The sequence below is a fragment of the Chaetura pelagica genome, unplaced genomic scaffold, assembly GCF_000747805.2.
Source record: "Chaetura pelagica isolate M959 unplaced genomic scaffold, ChaPel_1.0 scaffold147, whole genome shotgun sequence".
Taxonomy (NCBI): domain Eukaryota; kingdom Metazoa; phylum Chordata; class Aves; order Apodiformes; family Apodidae; genus Chaetura; species Chaetura pelagica.
This window is the reverse complement of record NW_009954194.1, coordinates 4,172,295-4,196,393: the sequence shown is the minus strand read 5'-3', so window position 1 is coordinate 4,196,393 and position 24,099 is coordinate 4,172,295. Positions and strand designations below refer to the sequence as shown.

General features: G+C 37.6%; 1 protein-coding gene across 1 annotated transcript in view; it reads left to right on the top strand.

The window, feature by feature from the left end:
* Positions 1-2,679, top strand: part of JAKMIP1 (janus kinase and microtubule interacting protein 1) — a 72,600-nt gene extending 69,921 nt beyond the window's left edge. Inside the window, exon 20 of the mRNA XM_010003112.1 lies at positions 2,629-2,679. Within this exon, the coding sequence (XP_010001414.1) occupies positions 2,629-2,679 (51 nt within the window). The remainder of the gene's footprint in view (positions 1-2,628) is intronic.
* The last annotated feature ends 21,420 nt before the right edge of the window (positions 2,680-24,099 follow it).

Sequence of the window (24,099 nt, the reverse complement as noted above, 5' to 3'; positions counted from 1 at the left end):
ACAAAATCTGTTTCAATACAAGAGACATAAACTGTAACTTCACGTCCTTACTGCATGAAGCTCTGTCCCTTATCTGCTCAAAATTATTTGCTCCTTGGGTTTCCCATTAAGTATGAAAAGGAAATGAGCACTGAAAAGACACTAGACTAGAAGAAGGAGGATTTGCTGTGGTTTAGATCACAAAGCAACATGAAGATGTGTCTGACAGAATCAGTGAGCTCAGTCCTGTTCTTTGGATACCACTGCATTGTAAAACCTACAAATACTGAAAATATAAAACCAGAAACGTTAATTAGTTGCATGTGACCAACACTGCAAACAGAAATATATTTCTTGTTTTGATTTAAAACAAGTTCCAAATTAATATCCTGGATCTAAATTCTATCCTGTTTTGAAGAAGCTCCGATCGAGACTTAAGATGGCAAATGTGTCTGTGTCACTGTGGTCCCATGCAGGAGGTGGCACAAGGTTCCTTGACTGTGCGCTCAAGTATTTCCCAAGTCTGTGGAACTTAGGCCATTCTGCAGGGCATGAGTTGACAGTGAGGCTTTCTCTAAGCTCCAGCAAAAGGTTTTACTTATGTTGCTTTTGATAAACCAGTGCCAGAATCCCAAGGTGAGTCACATCATCTCTGGTTCATTTTCTGCAGTACATATGGGTACCTACTCCTGCACAAACCTGCTGCTGCACGGAGTGGAGACATTAGTAGAGTTGTCAGTTATTGTTTGTTTCTTTTGGGATCAGAATGGGGTAAAAGAGCAAAAGGAAGGCTTTTGGAGGACTCTGAATGGGAGCTGGAAGATATCAGTGGGGTTTGCAGAGCTGTGAGAGGCATGCTGGATGTGGGAAGGTGTCTTTCTCACCCTTCACTAATCTCAGTGTCCCTTCATCTGCTCTCAGGATGTGACAGTCCTCCCTGTGTCATCCTCTGCAAGCATTGCGCTTCTAGCAGCTACTCTAATTCCCTTAGCAGCTTACTTGGCCCATTCTGCTCCCACAGTAGTTGCCTCCTCTCTGCAGTACCTTGTCCTGCACTTTTTGAACTGTGATATCCAGCTAGGTTTGTAGAAGAGCCATCAGGAGCTGGGCTGTCTGCTGCTGTAGGTAACTGATACTTTACATCACCCCCACTACTTCCTGGCTGGGGCTAGTCTGCCTGCAGCCTTCAGGAAGGGCGTGATCCCTGTTTCCATGAGCAAAGAAACCTGGCCGGTATCCACCCCTTAAAGGGCTCTTTTGCTGCCTTTGTCCTCTTCTGCCCTGGGCTACTTCTGAGGCTGCTCCTGCCTAACAGCCAATGGTGTCTGAGGTGCTACCATTAAGTCCTCAGGCTGAGAAACCTTGAGGGTCAAATGGTATCTCTGCATGGTAGTTACTGCAAGTATTACTGTTTATCCACCTATTCTAAATCATCACAATCTTTAGATGTTGCTGTTGTCAAAATGTGAGCCTTTAATGCGTTGCAATTGTGATTTATAGATTAGGTATTGAATTAGACAGACTGCTAATTTTGAAAATGGAAGTATCATCTGTCCTGGTGCATCAGTGCAGTGGATGAGGAAAAGCTTAATCACAAGCTTAGCAGAAAGCTTGTAATGAGTTAAAATGATTAACATTCTCTTTGCCTTAATCTTACATTAGCAGGAGACCTCAAAAAAGGCTTCATCATTATCTGTTATCCTTCAGCTCCTGGATGGGTGGAGGGCTTCCTTCTATATGCTTTGCATTTTAGTCTTTTTTTTTTTTTTTTTTTTTCTTTTTTTTTTTTTTTCCCTTGGAATTAAATCCCATTCTGCATTTGACTGTCTGAAGGAAGATTGTTTTGCCAGAGAATCACTGAATGATACACTTCTACTTCATTGTTCTTCTGAGGGTCTAATGTCAGTGGGTGCAGACTGACACGTATATGCTGCTGATACTGAACACAGCGATAGCTCGTGGAGAGGAGTTTTCTGAAGGAAGGGCAGTATTTATATCTGAGCCTCATTGCTGGTCACAGCTCAGGGCAATGCACCATTTATAGTTACTGTGCCATGAGTATTGCTTTTTATTTTAATTTAGGAATGGATGCAATTCTTAAGTTCTGTGTAAAATTCTGTCAAATGAGAAAATAAGTATGGCAGTATTTTTGCCCTATAGATTCTATAGCAAATTGTCCTGATTCTGAAGGCTGTACCAAAGAATAATGTAAAATCTCAGTTTTGTTCTATGAGTTGATACATAAGGAACAAGGGCTGTTTACCACTTTTTTTTTTTTTAATACCTGATTCTCTCCTGTTTAAGTTGTATTCAGTTTGTGCCCTTGGCTTGGTAAGTCTTGATTCAGGAAAGCTTTCAGGTGTGTGATTAAGTACTTGCTTAACTGAGTCACAAAGTCAAGCCTAATATTTCTGAAGTTACATAATCCACAAATTTTAGTTTGTGAAGCTGCCCTCAAATACTCAGTTTTGAACCCTGTAACCCCTTTTTAGAGTATGATTGGTATACTGTCTCTCTCTTTGAGATCAACTCAATTAACATTGCTGTAACACTAACTGCTGTAATGTAATGTCACTGGATTTCATATTACATATCTTACATCTTTTTTCTTTTCTTTTTTCCTCATTTTATTTTGATCTTATGTTATAGTTTTTGTTCCTTTTTTTGTTTTTTTCACTAGCATTCATTCTGTGGCCTTGATGACACAAGTGATCCAAGATGTGTGGTTGGTATTCTTTATATTTCTTTGTATTCAATTTATAACTCTTACATTTTGCCATGTTTTGTGAATTGTCTTTGTAAGACCCTGAAACTGTGGGGAAGGTTATACGGATCCTTCTTGCACGAAGAGTCCCATAGAAAATCCAACTTGGATGCCTTCAGTTATCTTCCTAGACTTCTACAGAAGATCATTGGGTTTTCAATAAGAAATTATTTTATATTCTAAGATACCAACTGCCTTAACTGCAGTGGGTGCCTTTCAGTTCTGCAGAGCAGGTACATTTTGTCTAAAAATTCAGCTGTTGGTGTAGGATTCTACCTGCTGTCATGCAGGATGGAGAGGTGGCAAACAGGGTTTGGTTTTCAATTTTGTTTTCTAAAAAGCTTCATAAGCATCATCACCCATGCAGAAAATAAAATAAAATCAAAATTTATTTCATTTTGAAGCTTACATCAAACTTTTAGAGACTGTGATGTCTGTGGGTTTAGCGTTGGATGCCAACTTTTATTTCTAAATTAATACTGTCTATCTAAAGCTCAGCAGACTTTTATTTTGTTTGGTTTTTTGGTTTGTATTTTTTGTTTTTTATACAGGCTATTAAAAGAACCTATGGAGTGAACAGCTGAGTCCACGTGCAAAAATACAGAAAATACTTATTGAGCAGCTTTAAATTGGTGCATTTTTTTCATAAAACAGTTTGCATAACACTTGAAGCTGAAAAATATCTGAATTTAATGTAGAGATTTTTATAAAGATATAGCTTCAAGCTGGAATGATTTCATAATCCAATAACGACCAGCACATCAAAAACACTGAGAAAAAAAAAAAACTAAGCAGAATTTTCACTTTCACACTGATCAAACGCTGAAAAAATGACAAGTGCAATTACTGGCTGCTGTGTGAACTGTTGTCTACCAAATGATTTTCTTACAGTACTGAGATCTCTGTCTCCATACTGCATGCTTTCAACAAATGTGGTTTGCATTTCACCCAGGAAACACAGAATCTCCTTTTTAATATCTATATAAAAAAGCTAAATGTTGGATATTAAGTTCTCTATAGTGAATACCTGACAGGAAAAAAAACTGTTCAAAGTTGGAAACATAAGAGATTTACAACCCTGCAGTGGTAAAATTCATATTAAATTCAGAAGCTGGAAATCCACAGATGGAGTAGAGAAGAGTTTTGGAGAAAGGTGAGATGGTAGATTGAACAAAAAAAAATTAAGTGCGTAAGAACTGCATGGGAGAAATTATTTTTTAACATTTCTTAAAAATTAAGACAATAACTTAAGACGATGGCACTGGGAGAATGAAAGATCCTGAGGTGGCCTGAGAGGTCAGGAAAAGGGAATGGATGGTGCTCTGATCTCCGCTATCTCTTCTAGAAAAAAAAGTGGCTTTTTTTCATGTAGAGGAATGTGATAAGAAGAGAAATAAATGGAAATAAATATTTTGAAATAATTGTATCCTCCCAGGCAAAATAAAAGGATTATAACATTGCCCATCATTGACTCCTAAGAAGCAAAAATGGCACAGCCTCAAGCAGCAGTAGCGCATAAACACAGTCAAGACCACCTGAACTGCATGAAAAATTTTGGGCAAAGCACAAATTGAATAAATGAACTTTGAAAAGAGTTCTTTAAGATAGCAAATGGATAAAAAAATCCCAAACCATTATATTTTTCTTTCAAAGAGTGAAAAGCAATTCATTGTTTCATAGCTAGAAAAGCAATATGAAGAAATAGATAATTTGAATTCTGGAATGTTGAGGCAAGCTGAAAATATCAAGAGCACAATGTTAAAAGGTAACTTTCTCCTTCCTCACATTTTGTTGGATATCATCGTTGTCTTAAAAGGGCTACACAGAAAGCTGCAGAGAGACAAGACTGCTCCCATGGACATGCCAGACTCCAACGGGAACGTAGAGTGGAGTAAGATGGTTACAATAATACATCAGATAAGGTGGAAAATAGGATTGAAAAAAGTAACATAAGGCAAAGAACGATCAAGGCAGTGCAAAGAAAGCTGAGGAAAAGATTTGTCATAGCAACTGAATATCTAACTGTTGAAGGTGCAGGAATTAACTTCAGAAGAAGCCAGTTTTCCCAGATAATTGTTTGACTCTGAAGTAAAACCAGAGATACACTCTTCACAAAGAACCACCAGACAAAATCATTTACCTGCTGAAGGAACTGAGGCACTTCACAAGATTAACTCGGACAGATGCAGCAAACTGGCTTGTGTGAGGGTCTGAATAGCCTTGTTTCCTGGTACAAAGCACAACTTAAATTGGAAACGGGGTTCATGCAGAAGTTTGGAAACTTGACCCCCAAAAGAATGTGTTGCTCACACAATGTTATTCAGAAGGAACAAGCATTTCGAGAATGTGTTTTCGAATAGAGATTTTTCATGTTCTATTTAAATTTTTTAGTGGTGTGATGACAGAATGTGGAAAAATTAGGTCTTCCCTGCAAAAGGAAGAGTTTTGGCATTACTTTCAAGAGAAGGGCCATAACTGGAGATACACAGATCTTGAGGTTAACCAAACCAGGTGCTAATGAGGAAGCAGAAATTATAAAGGGTGATTCACTTGGCAAAACAACACTGTATTCTCATAGACATAATTTTGCTCATCACTGCTTTGGGAATGAAACTATAAGCACAAAGATGGGATGGTCGGAGCACGTGGCTGCCATGGTAAGAGCATTGCCGAGACAGGAGAGGGTCTTGTTGCAAAACAGGAAAGGTAGGAGCAGTTTTGTTTTCTTATTTTTGTGTGCTTTGTTATATTATTGTTCACATGTGATAATTTTCTCAAAGAAACTGGCTGGTTTGGATGACGTTTTCCATGACATTGATGATGTTTTTATTCTGCGCTGAGCTAGCAGGATTTGTAGTTAGGGAAAACTGAGTGTAACCTTCCAGTCTTACTATCTGTTGCATCTTGGGATTGATTACAGAGCTGGGAGCAGGCACAGTGTATTACTGACTAGATGCAGTCCGTGCAAAATGTTGGGCCTGATGTTCACATTCTGTGACACAGCTTTGAAATCATCTGCCTCTAGTGAATAATAACATATTATGTAATTCACTATATGCATAAATAGCACATATCAAAACATGAGTTAATAAGAGATTAACTGGCTTTTCGTTATTTTTTGCACTGATTTTGTGCTGTTTTCTACTCTTCAGTGGCAAAAATAAATATTACTTCTTTCTTCTACTTTGCACATCCAGCATTTGTTTACCAAAAAAAATATATTTAAACTTGCATTGTTTTCTGAGTGGTTGAATTCCAATTACAGATCCAATTCTGAATCAATATAAATGTAGCAAAAGTAAAGGAATTTCACAGATGCCAGTTACAGGACCATACTTACTGAAGAGTGTTTGTAAATGAACTGATCTGCAGGCTCAAGAACTTTTAGAGCTATTGCTGATAGAGGCAAAGAACCAAACTTACCCTGTCTTCCCAAACCCAAGTTTAAAAATTCCTTTTGGGCATTGTTTTGTAACCTATCAGAGGTGAAGGACACTTCTAAGTAAAATACTAAATGCAGAATTCCAAAATATCAGTTAAATATACTGAATGTTTCTCTAAAATAGTCATAGATTGCCTTTTGAATAGGATGTATCCTTTTTTAGTCTTGTGTGGAAGGGGGTTGTAATAAACATACTTAATTTCAAAAACTCCTCTATTTAGTAGAAAATTATCTTTTCAAAACTTGGATGCCTAATTCATCAATTAATTTACCTAATTTAATCTTTTATGGCGATCTCATGTGGTGAACTGCAACTCCTTTCAGGCATGCTGAATTACTTTGGGGCTGATGAAATGAGACTCTCTCATAAATAATAAATGTGTTCAGAATTGAGAAGGACTGTTCATTTGATCATCAGAGGCTGAGACTCTTACACTGCATGCTTATACTGCAGTACCTTGAGGACCTAGTTAGGTTTTCTTCATCATGGATGCTTCATCTGGGAGAGAACAAGAATTTTGTTACCGTATTAAAATGCCCAGTAATGAAGGGATTGATATTCTGAATTTCAATGTTAAAATTGATACTTCCTGGGTTTTCCAGGAATTAGAAGATGCAAGCATACCTGATGAACAAGTAAACAGTGCTGGAGAAGAGAATTTGAACCTCAGAATAAAAGAGCTTGAAGAATCGAAGCAAAAACTGAAAGGTGTTCTAGAGGACTATGTGGAGTCAGATTCTGTCCTAAGAAATAGGTAAATAAAAGGGATTATTTTGCATTCAAAATTAACATGGGGTTTTTACATTCAGAAATAATGATGTAACAAATGTAATCTTCCCTTTGTCCCATGAACTGGCTGTCAAATGATACATGCAAAACTAGCAAAAGGAAATACTTTGAGGGTTTTTTAGGGTGCCTGATAAGATGCATGTAGAAGTGTTTTGTGTAACTGTCAGAATAAGAATGTGATATTCAGTTTTTTGTTATTTAAATCAGATGTAGAGCATGGTCTAAAATCTTGTTGCAAATAACCACACAGCTTTCTTAGGGTGTTCTGTTCTTAAATACCCAGAAGATGTATATTCTTATGGTAAAATATACCCCTTTCCTTTTAATTTGAGACCTAATTTGGGATTTTGCATTGAAAAAAAAAATTGCTTGTTTCAGAAAGCTTCATCTAGTTTAGTATGTTAATGCTGATCAATACAGTAGATAAAAGTACCTTTAAGCATTAATTGTGTAGTTGACTAGAATAGCAAGATCATGGTTTTGATAGTCAGCAACTGTACTGTTCTAAACAAAGCCAAATAGTTAAAAGGATAGAAAATATAAATGGCATTCAAAGTAGTTATTTGTATAATTTCTTAATTGCTTTGATTCATTGGGGGATTTGGCCAGAAATATTTAATAATTGTTTTTTGTCAAAATAATAATGAATCTTTTTTTAAATGGAAGCTTTCATAGGAATACGTCTATTTTAACAAATATTTCAGGGAGAGGAAGACAGGAAGAACTTTATTTAAGACCAAACCAAACAAAGCATGACAGAACAGTGGTCCATCTGTCAAATCCATGTCTTGTCAGGATGTTGTGTGGGACAGTGTCAAATGCCTTGCACAAGTCATCAAAAATTTGTTACTATTTGATTCCTGGGAGACAGTGGAAAAATAAAGATAAGTTGATGCTTTGCTGATGACTGCTTATCCATCTGTAAGTACGTTGTGTGGTGTTTAGTTAGCCCAAGATCTCTATGCTCACTTTCACAGGATGAAGGATCTGGAGCTGTCACACAAAACACTTCTTGTGACGATTGATGAACTAAATGTGAAGTTGCACCAGGTTGAAAATGCAAATGTGCGTGTTAAAGGGAAACTGCGAGACATTTGTGAGGACCTAATCAACTTGGTGAGGAGGATATTGTCTCAAATGACGTAGTTTAGCCTCTCTTTGTGGAAATAACTTGTAAGTCAGTCTCATCTGCAGTGAACTCTGATAATAAGCAATAAATTATCTCAGCCTTTCTCTTTTTCTAGAACCTGTGGAATCAGAACTTTTTGGTTCCTTTTATGCCCCACTTTCTATTCCTCTGATGCTTTTGGCAGCACTGCCATTATTCCTCTCATTTAGATCTTTGAGATATATGTTCCTGCTTCCTTCTTTCTCCCCAGACCCCACTCAGTATACTCCTTCTCCCTAAGTCAGACTTTATTTTTCTAGCCCCATGATAAAGCAATTTTGTTCCCTTCCATACATGATACAGCAGCACAACACAGCTACCACAGCCTGCTTTCTGTACCCAATGAACCTGCTCAACCCATCATCTGGCTCTTCAATTGCTCCCACATTTTCAAGCTGGACTGTACCTGCTCTTGCATTCACTTTCAGCATCCTGCTTAGTTTTGTGTCCTCTCCCAGCTTTCCCAGCTTGGTTTGGGTCTTGCCTTCTTTCCTGGGATGCCCTGCCATGTGGTCCAGCCCCCTGCAGAGCCCAGCTGATGCGAGCCCTCCTCTCCAGTGTCCTTCTCTGGAGCAAGCTGATCTGCTCCCTTGCTGCTTAGAAGGTCCCACTGCTGGTTGAGTGCCCTTGCAACTCCCTCTTCACTGCATCTCTTTTGAAACAGTCAGTTCTGTAGTGAAAAGCCTTCAGTTCTCCCAAGTGATAATACTTCTTCACTTAAATGTTTTACATCAGAAAGGTCAGCTGTTGGCTGATAAGTCATGCAATGGGCATTTTCACCTAGTCTACAGATTACCAATGTCTTTTTATTCTGTTTATCAAAAGATACACTTTCATTGTCTCAACATTTGAAATCAAAGTTGAATAATCTGACAGATTGCTAGTACTATGTAGTATGACTCATGAGTATGAACAATGGTTGTTGCTTTTATTTAAGTTAAAAATAAAATACATTCTTTAAGACTCAGGAAGCTTAGACACACATCTGTTCCTGTCAGCAACTACCCAAACCATTATCCCACACCTACCTGAATTTGCATAGCACTTCAGGCTAGTGTTCCTCTTGTCCTGTTCTTGCCAGTGAACCCTTCAGGCCGGAAAATACTGGAGATCAAAAAGGCTGACCTGAAGAAGTGCTTGAAGAAATACAGTAATGTCTCTGTGCCTTCAGTCTTGCTTGGAAGTTGCCACGATGATACCAGTGGCTCTTACTCTGCTCAAAACAAGAGGTGCCTGGGAGTCATGAAAGCCCGCTCTGTTTTTCATTGACATCTTTCATCTCTGTGTGTCTCCGTGTTCAAACACACTTTCGCACAAATGAAAACACCAAAGTCTTTCTCAAACTGATTCAAAAGGCATCTGTTCCTTTCCCCTTTTCTAGGAGGGTTCATAAAAACAGATGACAGGTATGGTGAGGGGCAAAGGGCAAAAGCTTGGTCTCTGGAAAGCTCATCTTCTGTTTTCTATAGTGGAACCACAGCTTCTCTGTTAGTAGCGTTTCAGTGCTATGCTACTGTCAGTGTTAAGGATTTGTTGCTTCATAGTTCAGAGCTGGCTGTGTACATTCCATTTCAAAGGTGTTTTTTGATTTGGTAGAACATACAAAAAAGAAAGTGTTTAAAAACTGTATTCAGTGTAGCAGTAGATGTGGGTGATTTTGTGGTTTATTTGTTTCCTACTGTGATGTTTCAGTGATGGCTGAAATGACAAAACAGATTTTCTCTAAATGCAGGATTTTACCGGCTGTAAAAATTTCTACTTAAGTAATTCCTGAGTTTCTAGAAAACAAGGGCAGAATTATTGCAAAATGAAGAAAAAATGATAAGGGAAGAAGAGATTTAGTACCAAGATGTTAACCATAAAACTCATTGAAATTCTAGGTTAAAAACCAAGAAAATTCAGAGAAGAAGCAAAAGAAAAAATTACATTGGCTTCAGGAGCAGCTGAAGACGAAAGAAGATGAAGTAAAAAGCCAGTCAGAGTATTTTGAGCACTACAAACAAAGGCAGAGACAACAGACAGCAGTGCTGAGAGAAAGGGAACATTACCTTCAGGGTGAGATATCTAGGCTGGAAAAGCAAGTTCTGGATCTTAGTGCCCATATTGCTCTTTTGGCTTCAGAGTTAGGAGAGGGAATGGTGCAGTATCTGCAACAGAAGCTGAAATCATCATTTAGTGGGACTCAGGGATATAAACACTCTGACATGGAACTAATGGAGTTGAAAACTTGCATTGAAAATGTGGAGCATGACATGAAAAGCCATCTTGAGACATTTCAGCAAAATCTGAAGTTTTTAAGGGAGAAAGAGGAGAATAACAGAAGAGCACAGGCAGACCTGCTGAGTGAACTCCAGTTCTCCCAGGACACAGAAGACTTCCTTAGGAAAAAATTGGAAGATTCTTGCCATCGTGCTTATAATCTGAAATTATCTGAAATCAAACTACAGGAAAAAGTAGAAGAGCTTTTGGATGAGAACAGGTTTTTAAAAGATCAAAATAGGGTGAAGTTTAAAAAGAAGAAAGAAAAGTGCTCTCGAATTACAAGACTGAATAATTTTGACCTGGTAAGTAAAAATAAGGCTTTTTAATAATTAGCTTTTCTATTTATATCACCCTGGATTACATTTGTCATTAGAGATGCAAGTGTAAGGGGTTTTCCTTCCTGTATTTGTTTCCTTTATTACAGTTCATGTCTTAATACTTCACAGTGTCTAATTCACACTCACTGGAATCAATATCAGGAGATTCATTGCTTCAGAGCTTTTAGTAGGTGCACATTGAGGACACTTTACAGATCTTATTTCCTTCAATTTGTAAGTTACGTGCTCAAGGCAAAAGTTTTAGTTGGCACTAGAATTAGAGCCTAGAACTTCTGAGACCTCTCTCTCATGGAGACCATTCAGTGGAGGAATACACATATGGTTGGGTGAGTTTTCATGTGCTATTCATGCTCAAATGCTGAAGAAAAAAGCACAGCTGACAACAAATATTGTCTATGAGATTTTCAGGTTAATGATAAATGGGAGAAGATGGATACACTACTCATGACTGGGTGTGAGTTGACATATTTGATGCTATGCAGCTCCATAGCATTGTGACATGCCCTGAATGCACTGAATAGGACTTGTTTGCTCCGAGCAGTTCACTCTAGCATTGCATGGGAAAGCTCTGCATATACTGTAAGATGGCATTCAGCTTCTGCCAATTCATTTTGCTGACAAAGAACAATGCTTTCCACAGAGAGGACTCAAACAATTTTTATTCTTTATGCACTGAGGTGGCAGCTATTTTTATTCTGAGTATTTGTTTAAAAAAGTGAAATCATGTAAGCTTCACACTCAGCTGCTCCATTCAGATGGTGACCTGAAATCCCAAGAACTTTGCTGATTATAACTTCCATTAACTGCGAGGTAATGGGCATGAGCAAAACCCCTCCAGTACAGGAGGACAATCGGACTGTAAGTGCTTCCAGAACTGGGAGAAGATGAAGAGGATCTTTCATCTGTAAAAGGTAGAAGAAATAAAGATAAAGATTTTAACCTGCTGATTGAACTTGCCTTTGCAGATATGGTGGCTTTGAACCATTAGTGGCTCTACAGTCCCAAAGAAGCAAGCTCCAGGAGTTTGTCTTTGTGTGAGAGAGAGAGACATCCTGGAGTAACTGGCAGTACATGGGTGACATTTGTGGAGAGCTAGGAAGCTGTGCCTCACCACAAGTGTCTGTAGCTGCCCTGAGGTAGCAGGAGGACTGACTGCTTCTGCTTATTTTTATAGTTAGCCTGAGCCATTGCTACAGTTCACTTTTTCTTGGGAAAAGGATAAGGTTTGAAAATATTATAAGAGATTTCTAGAGGGACTTTACTCAGTTGTACACAGCTACAACCAAGTGCACTATGAGGGACTGAACAGCTAAAATCAAGAGGAGTGAGGACTTTCAGAGCCAGGGAAGAAGTAGTGGAGAGTTACTATTGGTTTGAGAAAAGGAGAAAGTATATGTTGTGTTATTTGAAGACATGAAAGCAAGATAATTATCTTACTAATGGTGTGAGATTTATCTGAAAAGTGTTCAAGAAACAGGGCCAAATCCCTCTAATTCTATGCTGTATTCCAATAAAAGGTTATTATTTTCCTCTACACAAAGTTTTCTAACCATTTCTTTTCTAAGTTTTAATTTACAGCTGTGTTGATGTAGGATGTTACTGAGTTTCAATTACCCAGTCTGTGGTATAAATGAACAAGCCATAATTTGTGTTAAACTGGTTTACTTTGGTCTGTTGCATAGTAGGTTGTCTTCCTTAAATGCTGCATATAGTATCAGGAGCATCAAATCTTGTGCCTCCTGCTTTTCTGGTTGTCTTTTCCTCTTCTTGCATTACTGCTGCTAATTCACTTGGATTTTTCTTGTACAAAATGGCTTGAGATATCAGGGAAAAAAATCAGTATATATGATAAATGGAGAAGGGAGACATCTGGTGTTGTACTGTAAAACTGAAGAGAGCTTTTTCTCCTCATCTTGTGTTTTAATAGCATGTATTCAAATAGAATTTCCTAATCTCATTACCTTGATCTCGTAGTATTGAAGAGTCAGCTGGCAACTAATCCCCATGCAGCTGCTTGCTCACTCCCCCCGGTGGCATGGGGTAAAGCAGAAATGTCGTGGATTGAGGTCAAGACAGTTGAATAGTTAAAGCAAAAGCAGAACACACAGGCAAAACAACAAGGAACTCATTTATTGCTTCCCAGAGAGGTTGTGGAGTCTTCTTCACTGGAGACATTCAAAACCCACCTGGACGCGTTCCTGTGTTATGTACTCTAGGTGACCCTGCTCTGGCAGAGGGGTTGGACTAGACGATCTTTTGAGGTCCCTTCCAAACCCTAGGATTCTGTGATTCTGTGTTTCCCTTCGTCAGGTGCATGTTCAGCCATCCCAAGTAGAGCAGGGCTGCCTCTCACATAACAGTGGCTTCAGAAGACAAACGCTGTCACTCCAAATGTCTCCCCCTTCTTTCTTCCTCCGGCTTTGTATGCTGAGCCTGGCATCATATGGTCTGCAATATCCCTTTGGTCAGTTGGGGTCAGCTGTCCCAGCTGTGTCCCTTCCCAGGTGTTTGTGTGCTCCCAGCCTGCTTGCTAGTGGTGTGGAGTGAGGAGCAGAAAAGGCCTTGACACTATGTAATCTCTGCTCAGCAATAAAAAAAAACTTCTCTGTGTTAGCAGCGCTATTTCCAGCACAAATCCAAAACACAGCCCTATAGCTACCATAAAGAAAATTAACTGTTTCCCAGCCAAAGTCAGCACATCAAGCCAATATAATTACAATGAAAATCCTATTTGAGCTCATCATACTCCACCAACACCTTTAGAAATGATACATTGTGTACAAGACAAGAAAGATTTTCATGCCATTACTTTTCGGGAAAGCTGCTTGCATATAATTTTTCAGTGAAAGAATGAATAAGATAATTTTCCTATTTCACAGCCAGGAAAAAAGTAGTTTGTGAAGAGAGGTTTATCAGACTCCTATGAAGTCTCTGTGGTATGACTGTGTCATTCAAATGCCAAGCACATCAGTTATTCTTGAAAACTAGCCTTAGTCACTATTGCATCTTCATGCAGTAACATCAGATCCAATTACGTGTTTTGTTCTGGTAATGTAGAGGTGAATTGCATCTCACAGAGAGGTGTAGTCACATAAATCTTGTGGAAAATCTGTTTCCATTCTTGGTATCTGGTTCCTGTCTGCAGTATTCTAATTGCAGTCTGTGTATGAATGAAAAATACATGAAAAAGCAGCTGATTCCATGTGGCTGCATCTTGATTTACCAGGCAGTTTCGAGATGTGAATATTAGGGGTCTGTTGAAGGTGTTGATGAAGGAAAAGTATGAAACATCAAGGGATGCACCTTTCTACCTTTCTATAGCTTTCATATGACAGCTGATTTCCCACTATGATGTTTCTGGCATCCAAGCATTGTATCTTTAACATAATTTTATGTAACTTTCATTTGACAGAACACACATATCAATAAAGAAATGATATCTGGGAAGAAATGAAGGCAAACTTGCAGGGAAGGAATGAGTGTGTTCCAAGGATTTAACTTTAGCTTCAATGTTACTGAGAAAATGTACAAATGTTGGAAGCGTAGGGGTTTTCACTCAAGTCATGCATCCCAGTCAAGATCTTAGGGTAGAGCACTTTAATGTGGCAGCTGACTTGGGGTGAAATCAAAATTATTCCCATTTGTAACCCTGTGGGAAATTCAGTGGCTTTTTCTGACTCTCAATAGACTGAAGACTTTGCAGTCATTGCCTTTCCCATGTGTATGTGATTTTAAAGCTGCAGTTCAACCCAAAGGGACCAAGTTTGTTTTCTGTGGGCATTTGATGCAGAGCAGTGCAGGAAGACAAACCTGACTGTGTCGGCTTGTTTGCTGCCCTGTAGCCGTGAAGTGTGACCTGTTGTGTATCAAGCAATAAGGGTATCTACTTGGCACCAGAAATTGTCACAATTTCCAAATTCAGTCAGAGAATCAAGATAAATGTCACAAACAGAATATGAAATCTATAATTAAATTATGAAAGGAAAAAAATAATTTAAAAATATTATTCTACTTTGAGCTCTTCCAACCTAGGAACCATTGTCTTTGTAGCTGAGCACTGAACTGTTAGTCTCATTCTCTACTTGATTGGACTTTCTATTCTCTTTGTTCATGGGCATATAATTTAGTCTCTGTTCTGATAAATTTCCATCTGTCATCTGACATATTATATGCTTATTACACAGATTTTCTCCTTGTTGCATGGGAAAGTATGAAGAAAACATAAGGGTGAAGTTTAAAACCACTACATTCACTAGAAAATGTTGGAATGAGAAAATTGTGTGACATAATAGCAATTATAATGAAATAACAGGTCTTTTGAATGTAAACTAGCAAAGGGAGTTTATGTGTAGGTATTTTATATCACAAACACTTTATGTTGGCTTTTTTTTTTTTCTCCTCCTGTTCCCATTAAGAATGGAAATTTAATCCAGGATGATGTTCAACATCCAAAATATGGAGCAGCTTTGGATTCACTAGGAAGCAGAGCTACTCAAACTCCAGTTATGCTGCTACCTGCTAAAGAATCTGGTATGAAAAAAAAACCTGGAATTTTTGCTTTAATTTCTGTGCAATAAACATGAAGATGATTTCATTACTCTGGTGTACATGGCTTAGAGGGTGCAAAATCTTCTAAAAACCTCCTAATCTGGAAACTGTATCTCGGAAAGGTGAAGCAATAACTATTTGCTAGTATGATAGTAGCATTCAGATATGAGCTTTCTCAAGAAATCCTAGAATTTTAAAGAAGCTCCAGAGATGAGGTATGTCCCTGGTGAAGTATAGCATAGTGCAGCAGTCAGCATTGCTTTTTAGACCAAACAATGTGAAAACTCTGATCTTGGCAAATTGTTTCAGGTAAATTCTTCCAACATAAATTAATGAAAATTTTATAGCAAAGTTCAGTATATCCAAATACAGATCTGCACCGAATAATTTTAACCATTAATTGTAACCCATACATTTTCATCTACCCACTGTAATGAAATGTATTTTCCATTTTTAAATGCTTTGAGAACTGTGGAAAAACCCCAAGTAAACCTTATTTTAGACCTTAAAACTTATATTTTCTTGTGATTTTTTTTTTCTTGTTTAATGTCATGCTTGTCTGTGCATCAGTGGTGATATATGCTTCTGGTAGAGAAGGTAGTTTTGAGCATACTCTCACTAAAATACCTTTCTGTTCAAAAAATCTAGTCTGGTGTTTTAGGGTTTGTTTTTCCTGTGAATATCTGGGAGTGGCATTACATTTTTCCTGTGCTTTACCATAACAGAACTACCAGGTTATAGCTGTGATGGGCTAAATCAGATGAAGGAACTACCAGAAGAACTTCTACCAGTTTTGGAACACAATTCCAGTACCTTTGCAAAAGTTGCTGGTCCAGCTGAGATTGAGCAGGTGAGAAAAAGTTACCACTATTCATGCTATATTTGTGCACAGTGAGTCTCTGAATTTTCAGATGAAATGCATTAGTTCATGTATTTAAAGATGAATGTAGGAGTAACTTTGAAACACAGCTACTAAAGATGTTTTTCAAGATGAAAAGAGGTGTGCACTAGAAAAATGTCTTATTTGTACTGTATTTGTATAATTACTCTCATTGCAAGATTTGAAAACTCTTTATATGGGAAATTGTTTTCTCCTCTGTATTCAATTAAGTATTTTCACAGAATCACAGAATTGTCAGAGTTGAAGGGACCTCTAGAGATCATCTGGTCCAACTCCCCTGCTAAAGCAGGATCCCCTAGAGCACATTACTCAGGACTGCATCCAGGCAGGTCTTGAATATCTCCAGAGAAGGGAGCTCCACAGCCCATCTGGACAGCCTGTCCCAGCGTCCTGGCACCCTCAAGATAAAGAAGTTTTTCCTCATATTTAAATAGAACTTATGTTCCAACTTGTTCCCATTGCTCCTTGTCCAGTCACTGGGAACTGTGGAAATTTTATGGATGAAGTGAAAAATAGATTATGATTAGCAATATAGAATTCTGTATTTTAGCTTATATTTTTCAGTTCGAATTTTTTTTTTTTTTTCTCTTACCAGGTCAACCGTGGAACAAAGAGGGCAGATCCTGTAGAAAACAGTTTCACTTTCTTCAGGTGCACCCCAAGATATTGTGCAGCCAGATTACTTCCCTCTTGCTCTGAGAAGTTAACTAATAGAAAGGAAACTAAAGGTGGAGACAAATTTTCTCTCCTGAAGAAACAAGCTATAAAACTACGAGCAAAGACATTCCCTGTTTCCATGATTGAAGCTTTGATGGGGAAAAAGCTCCAACATACTTTTTTAGAACCTGAAAGCCACCACATATCAGCTGTCAGCAATGTGAAGGAAGTGAGGAATTTGGAATTCTGTGAGGCAAATACCAGTCTTTGCTCTGATGACATCTACCTTGTAACAGAAGGAGGATTTTCTGACACAGCTTCTGCACTTCTTCGTGGAAATATGCCTTGCACCACGACTGGAATTTTCACATCGTCTCTAGAAAAATACAATGTGGAAAAACATGGGGAAAACAAGCAAATTCTGCCAAAAAGTTTAAGTGAAAGTAAATGTCTGGATAAAGTCATAGATGGTGAAAAATATCACCGAAAAATCATAAGAAGGAGAGCTAGAAGAGAAGAAAAAAAGAATGAAAAAGCCCAACCACAACAGGTGACCTGTGTTCCTGAGGAAAGTTCTAAAGTTTTAAATAAACCTGGATTGATTAGGCCTGGGAAGCAAGGAATGGAAAACAGAGACAGCCTAGGTAGCACACAGGATGTCCAAAATTTATCTGTTGATTTAAAAAACTTAAGAAAGCATTTTGAAGGGAGCCCTGAACTATCCAAAGAGCAAGGAAACCTCTCGGAAATCTGCATCTCTGATGTGAATAGGACATATAATGGAGAAGACATAATCAGCGTGGAGGAGGAAGGAGAGCAACCTCAGAAGCCAACTCAGCAAACAAATGCTTCCAGCAATATTGGCCTGAAAAAAAAGAAAGACCAAACCCTGAAACTATGTGAACCGAATTATAAGAATTTATCATGTCAAAAAATAGCTGCTGAAAACATGCAAAATGCATACTTTCAGAAGTATTTTTGGTCAGAGGAAGAGAGCTGTCTACTAAATACATTGTCTCCCATGCAGGCTCTGTCTTTGAGCAAAATGTCCCTTCCAGGGAGCAACTTTTATGAGTGTTTCTGTCATCTGTCTCCACTGGAAGCTGGTAATGGATGTAATGTGGAAATATATGCACTGGAAAAAGTGATGGCTGTGTGTTCTCAGAGGATATTGCTGCTGATGCAAGAGAATGAAAACTACTCAGAAAAAATCTGTGTATTACAACAGGAGAATGATAAATATGCTGAGATGGTGTGTGCACTGGAAGAAGAGATGGATGCATATTTTCAGTACATTTTGGAGGTAGATGAAGCTAACATTGTTTCATTCCAAAACCTACTTAATGAGAAGGAAGTTGCTGGTGGATGGTACAATAACTTAACAGAAGAAAACACCATGAAGCCAGGTCCATTTTCTCTTGAAACCTTCTCTAAGAAGCTCTTGTGTGTTGGAGAGAAAAACCAGAATTCTGAAAAAGGCTCATTGACAATTGCATCAAATAAACTTCCCAGGAGTGTTTTATCCCTAGATGGAAGGAAAATGAGATACCTCCAGCTGCTTTCTGACCTGAAAGAAAAAAGAAGCAGATGTTTCAAAGAAATAGCTAAATTATTACAAGACAAGGAGAACTATGTAGCAAAATATAATGAACTAATACAAGAGAGAGAGGAAAATTTGCAAAGACTATCTCTTTCAGAAGGTGAAAAAAAAACTTTACTGGGATGTTTGGCAGAGGTAAAGTGTGAACTAGCTAAATACAGAACCATGATTTCAGAACTTCAAGAGTGCAAAACCAGCTGTTATCAAACCATCTCTGATTTGCAGGAGGAAAAATGTGTACTGAAAAGAGAAATAGACAGAATCAAGAAAGAAACTTCAGAACAGGTTGATGAATTCCAGAAAGAAAATGCCAACTTTATTTTAGAAAATAACAAATTGAAAGAACTAATGTCCTCTTTGGGTTTCACCTATGAAGAACTGAGAAAAGATAAAAGTTTGGGAAAAAAAGAAAAGATAGTAAAACAAAAAGAAGAAAGTCATCAAGGTGGTCTTAAGCCAAAGAAAGTTGAGACAGCATGTAGTGGAGCTCAGACTGAAGAAGGAGCTCTGGTTATAGACATCTCAAACTATTTCCCCAGAAAAGAGGTAAATGATAAAAATGAGGAATGTTATCAAGTCGGGTCTTCTAAAGAAAAGGGGAGATATACAAGTAATTTGGGGGATGAAGCTAAATTAACTTTGTAATACATAAAATGTTGTAACCTGCTACGTGCTGGAGATCTGAGGTACTAAACTTACAATTTAAGTAGAAGGCAAAATACTAGAGAGGTGGTGTTTTTTTCCTGAATGTTGTATTGGAGAATTTTAATGTGATATGGCAAGCTACAAAATAAAAAATAATACTTAACAGAGTGCATTGTTCAGACACTATAAAAATTTTATATCTTCTTGCAAGAGTAAAAGCTTCTGGTAAGCTTTTCCACAACCTAGTGTTAGAAATTTCCACAAACTAGTGTTAGAATGGTGAAGTATTCAGGGTTGTGAAACAATCATATCTTATTGAAAAGTATGCACACGTTCACTTGCTAAGTTTTATTCTGATAGGGTATATTTTTTTTTACTGTTTTGATTTTTATGTAATATATGCCTAAAGACAGGATATCTATTGATAGTGGATTTCTTGTCCATGTTTTTTGTCTGTAGCCATTAACCTTACAGGACAGTGAATTTATATAGAGATTACTAGGTTCTTGTATAAGCATAATTGTTGCTTCAATTGAGAATAATCAACAGGGAAATAATTATCTCTAGGATCTTGATTTTATGCAAATGTTTTTAGTAAATTCATATAGAAGGAAACTATATATTGTTCTTTAAAAATCTGCATTTCATTTTGCATGGGTAAGAGGAGTCACATCTTTCTCTTATGTATCTAGGGTGGCACATTTGAAAGCTACAGTGTGATGAAAGAGCAAGTTGAAAAGGCAAAAGAAGAACTAAAACAACAGCAAAAGGAATTAGAAAAATCAAAAAAAGAGGTAAACTCCTTCTCTGATGTAGTTCTGAGGAGCAGATTTTTTTCTTGTTTTCTTACATGACTGTTCTTCTTACTGCCAGGATTTAACACTTTTATGAAACAGGGATATTTCTGATCTGCAGAACCAAACATACCTCTGTGATCTTTCAGTTAAATAATTAACTGCACAGTCATTTGTGGTTGGCCAGAACTTCAAGTGAAGCTGCATTCCTCCAGCACACTTTGACAGCTGAGTGCTTCACAAAGACACACAGAACAAACCACCTGTTGTGGCCATCTCTAGGCTGACTGCCTAGAGGCAAACCTGAGTTCAGAGTAGTTTTTGAATAAGAGGCAAAATAATGTAACATCTGACACTGTCAAGGTGTCTTGCTATACCCAGTGATGGTGCAGAGCATGGTCACTGCCCTTCTTTTGGCACCTGTGTAGTCAACATTAAGTCCAACACCATCTACATAGAGACTTGTTTGGGTGGCGAGTTCTGTGCCTGTGTAAAGGAAATCTGCAGTTTAGTATGAACTGAGGAAGCTGTTTCCTGCAATAACAGACATTGCTCAGCCTCCCTGCCACTGGCAGTAACAGTGAAAAGGACCAGTAGGGTTGTACTTGGTGGCTGTACAAATGGTTGTCCTTTTACAGCTGCTTTATAAGACTTCCTAGATTTCAGGACAGGCAACTAGAATGAAGGGATGAATTTGGATGAGTGATGGATGGTTAGGTAAGGACTTCTGACCTTGTAATATGAACATAAATACACAATTTGTTTATTTTTAAAAATCTGATTGACTTGGGTCAAAAAAAAATCTAATCCTTTTGTGTGTTACAAGGAAGCTATGTGTTACAACACCTTCCTCAGTTGGTTTAAAAGAATGTGAAGTCTTCACTTTCAGAGGGAAGAAACAGTTATCTCTCTTCTGAGGGAAGGAGCTTGCTGTCAGGCAACCAGCTAATCTGCTGAATGGGTTTTTTTGTGTTTTACTTTTGTTATTCAAAGCTATCTTTGTGTGTGTAAGTGGAGGAAACGCATCCTAGAAGAAATACATAGGTGAAAAAATTGAGGTTTTTTTTCTTCTTTGCATTTTTCATTTTTTATATGTCTCAGGAAGATTTTTTTCCCCTAGATGCTAAAATCTAGCTTTCCATTTGTTCTGAGGGCTTGCAAAGAAAATTGTGAAATTGTGAGTGCACTCTAGCTTTTTTTAGCTTTATAGAGAATACTCAAGGTATTTCAATTTTATAAATCAATTTAAAAATCCATCTATTTTTTTCTGCATAGCTCTAGTTAGATATATTTCTATAGGGCTTACTTTAACAGTCTTAACTCATTTCTTATAAGATTATAATGTATTGTGTTAGTCAATTTATTTTATTCAATTTACAACAATTTAAAACTGGTGATGTGGAGATAAGACTCAAGTCCATGGTTGTAAACTGCCATTGAGAAATGGTTCCACTTCTAGACTAATTATACTCAGTAATTTTTCTTTTTTAATCTTCCCATTAGGCTCAGAAATGGTACAGAGAACTTGGCTTTGCTGAAACAAGGTACGAAGAAATCAAAGCTCATTTGACACAAGTTCTTGCAGAGTTAGACCATCTTAAACAAGAAGTTGGGGAAAAAATGCTTGGAAAACAGCACTGCAAATTAATGGTATGTATGTGAATGGAATGGAGAAAAGCCTTCTCCTTTGGTGGAAGTGTGCGTTTTCCTTTTCTTAACTTCATTTTCTGGAAGACCTCCGTCTGCGGTGTTTGAAAAGAAGCGAAGGTGTGAGCACTCAGGACTCATCCTCAGGCTTTTATCACTGCAGCCCTGGTCTAAATCTTGATGTGTCCAACCGTTGCTATTGTTCTTTTCTCTTAACGCAAGAGGGAGCCAAAAAGTTGGGTACAAAGCATGCACGACTTGCTTGAGTGCTGTGCAGCAAGGGCTGGCTTCCTTAGGAAGAACACTATGAAAATATCGTATTTCTGGTTGTATCAGTGTTCCAACAATGTGTTGCTGCCAGAGTGAAGTGATGTATCACTTAGTTTGTTCTTTTCTATGACTTGGTATATTCAGTTTTCTGTAGTCATCAAAAGTGCCAAAGTTGGGAAGACTGTAAAAAATCAAGGGAAAATTAAACCTTGTTACTTTTCATCAGGGCTCAGTATTAACTCTTCTTTCAGTTGTTTCAGTGTAAATAGCCATTAAAATCAAGCCATCTCTCTGCATGCTTTGTCAGAATGTTATATGGTCTTAATGAAATACATCAGAGGTCTGACTAGAATCTTTAGCCTAATCATTGAGACATTTAATCTTTTTAGCCTTTCTTGTATAAGATTTTATCAGAAATTTGGAGAAGATGTGTGTATCAGCTTAAGTTTTTTAGTATAAATTCACAACAATATGGATGTTTTTCACAAGATCTTGTTTGCTCTCAGATTTTCCTTGCTCTTGGACTGTATGTCTAATCTGATAATATCACTTCCAGAAGCTGACCTTAGGATGCTGACTATCAATCTAAAGCTCTCACTAATCCTTTTGATCGAAGTGCATGAAATGGATAAAAGAAAAAAGAGTGGGGGAGAAGAAGTTAAATTCAGAAGCTCTCCTTCCACTTCTTCTGTGCCGCTATTACTGCATTTCAATGCCAGAAATATTTTATTTTGAAATATTTTTTAGTTTTTTACTTAACATCTGATTAGTTTTATTAATAATCTTCCAAAACAAAAGTATAACTGGGAGAGTGGAAATTTCTTTCTGTGTGTGTGCAAAGTGTATGTGGAAAAACATGGGGCATATTACACAGCAGTTGGAGCAGAAGACTAGGGACTTTTGAGTTCTTTCTTTACTCATGGTGTGACCATAGGTTGGTCACTTAATCTGTCTGTCCCCAGGTTTCATCAGATACAAATTAATTGCAATACAATACTTACCTTGAAGGAGCATTGAGAAATTCCAGTCCTATACCTGCTCTCCCTGGGAATCAAGAATGCCTTGCTCATAAACAATTTTAAGATTAGTGCAAGTTATTAGTTCATATATTTTATATCAGCTTGTTTATTTATTTACATACAAGGAGCATATATGGATGTAGAAGTTTTGTGATCTAAAACATGCTTGAGAGTATTTTCAATATTTTTTACATCTAACATGAAAAATCTGTGTATTTTCTCTCTAGCCTGTATTGACTGTGAAAGATGGCCAGGAAATGGAGGAGAACAAAATAGCCAATAAGAGATTACAGCAACGAATGCTGACCTTGAAAGCTCAGCTCAGAGACCAGACTGCTTTACAAAATCAGTTTCGCAACTTGCAGAATGAAGTGGAACTCCTTCAGGCTCAGCTATGTGAAAAGGTATAATAAAGCTGTTTTCTGTGTGCTTAAGTAGGTGGACAAATGCGAGCTGAGATTTCAGATTCTACCTTTATCTTCTCAAAAGAGAGAACCAAAATAGTCTTCTCTTCTTGGAATGAGTCTAAGGATAAACAAATGGTTTGCAGGCATATGAAAATGCCCCTGACTTCAGACAAATAAGGAACATAAGTAGCCTTCCTGGATGGTCAGTGATACAGAAAGATGATAGACTATAATAGAAGTTGTCGCCAGTCTCTGCTATAATTGCTGTAGCGTAATGCAAGCAAAGTGGTGCTGAAATTCCTTACAGAGCAACCTCCTTGGTTTATGTTGTCAGGATTTTTAACATTCCTGACTCTCTTGTTGCACTATTATCAGATTAGGAAACACAGTGAGCTAGAGATAAAATTTTGAAAGAGTTTTTTCTAAGTTTTTTTTTATCCAGCTGCTAGGGTTACACGTTAACAGTTTCATTAATGTGTTTTCAGTTAAGTACGTGGTTTGCATTTTCATTAAATAACATAGTTATTCTGGTGAGAGCCCTCATGCATACAAAAGTTTACTAACATGAGCAGTTTTTACACTTGTGCATTATATTTCCTCTGGCAGACCAGAGCAGGTACAGGTGTTAACATTTGCAAAGCTATTGCCTTGTGGTGTGACAGCAAAGCTGCTTCTGTAACTGTGACTAGAACTGCTGAACTTTTTCTTAGTTGGAAATAAACTCCTGATGGCACTTTTTTCCCTTAGAATTTTCTTCCTATTTCTTTGGAAACTATTTTTTGAAAATGGATGATAATTACAATGTGAAACTAATTGGAACTGCCCATCACACTCTGAAACAACTATTAAATTACATTTTTTCAATAGT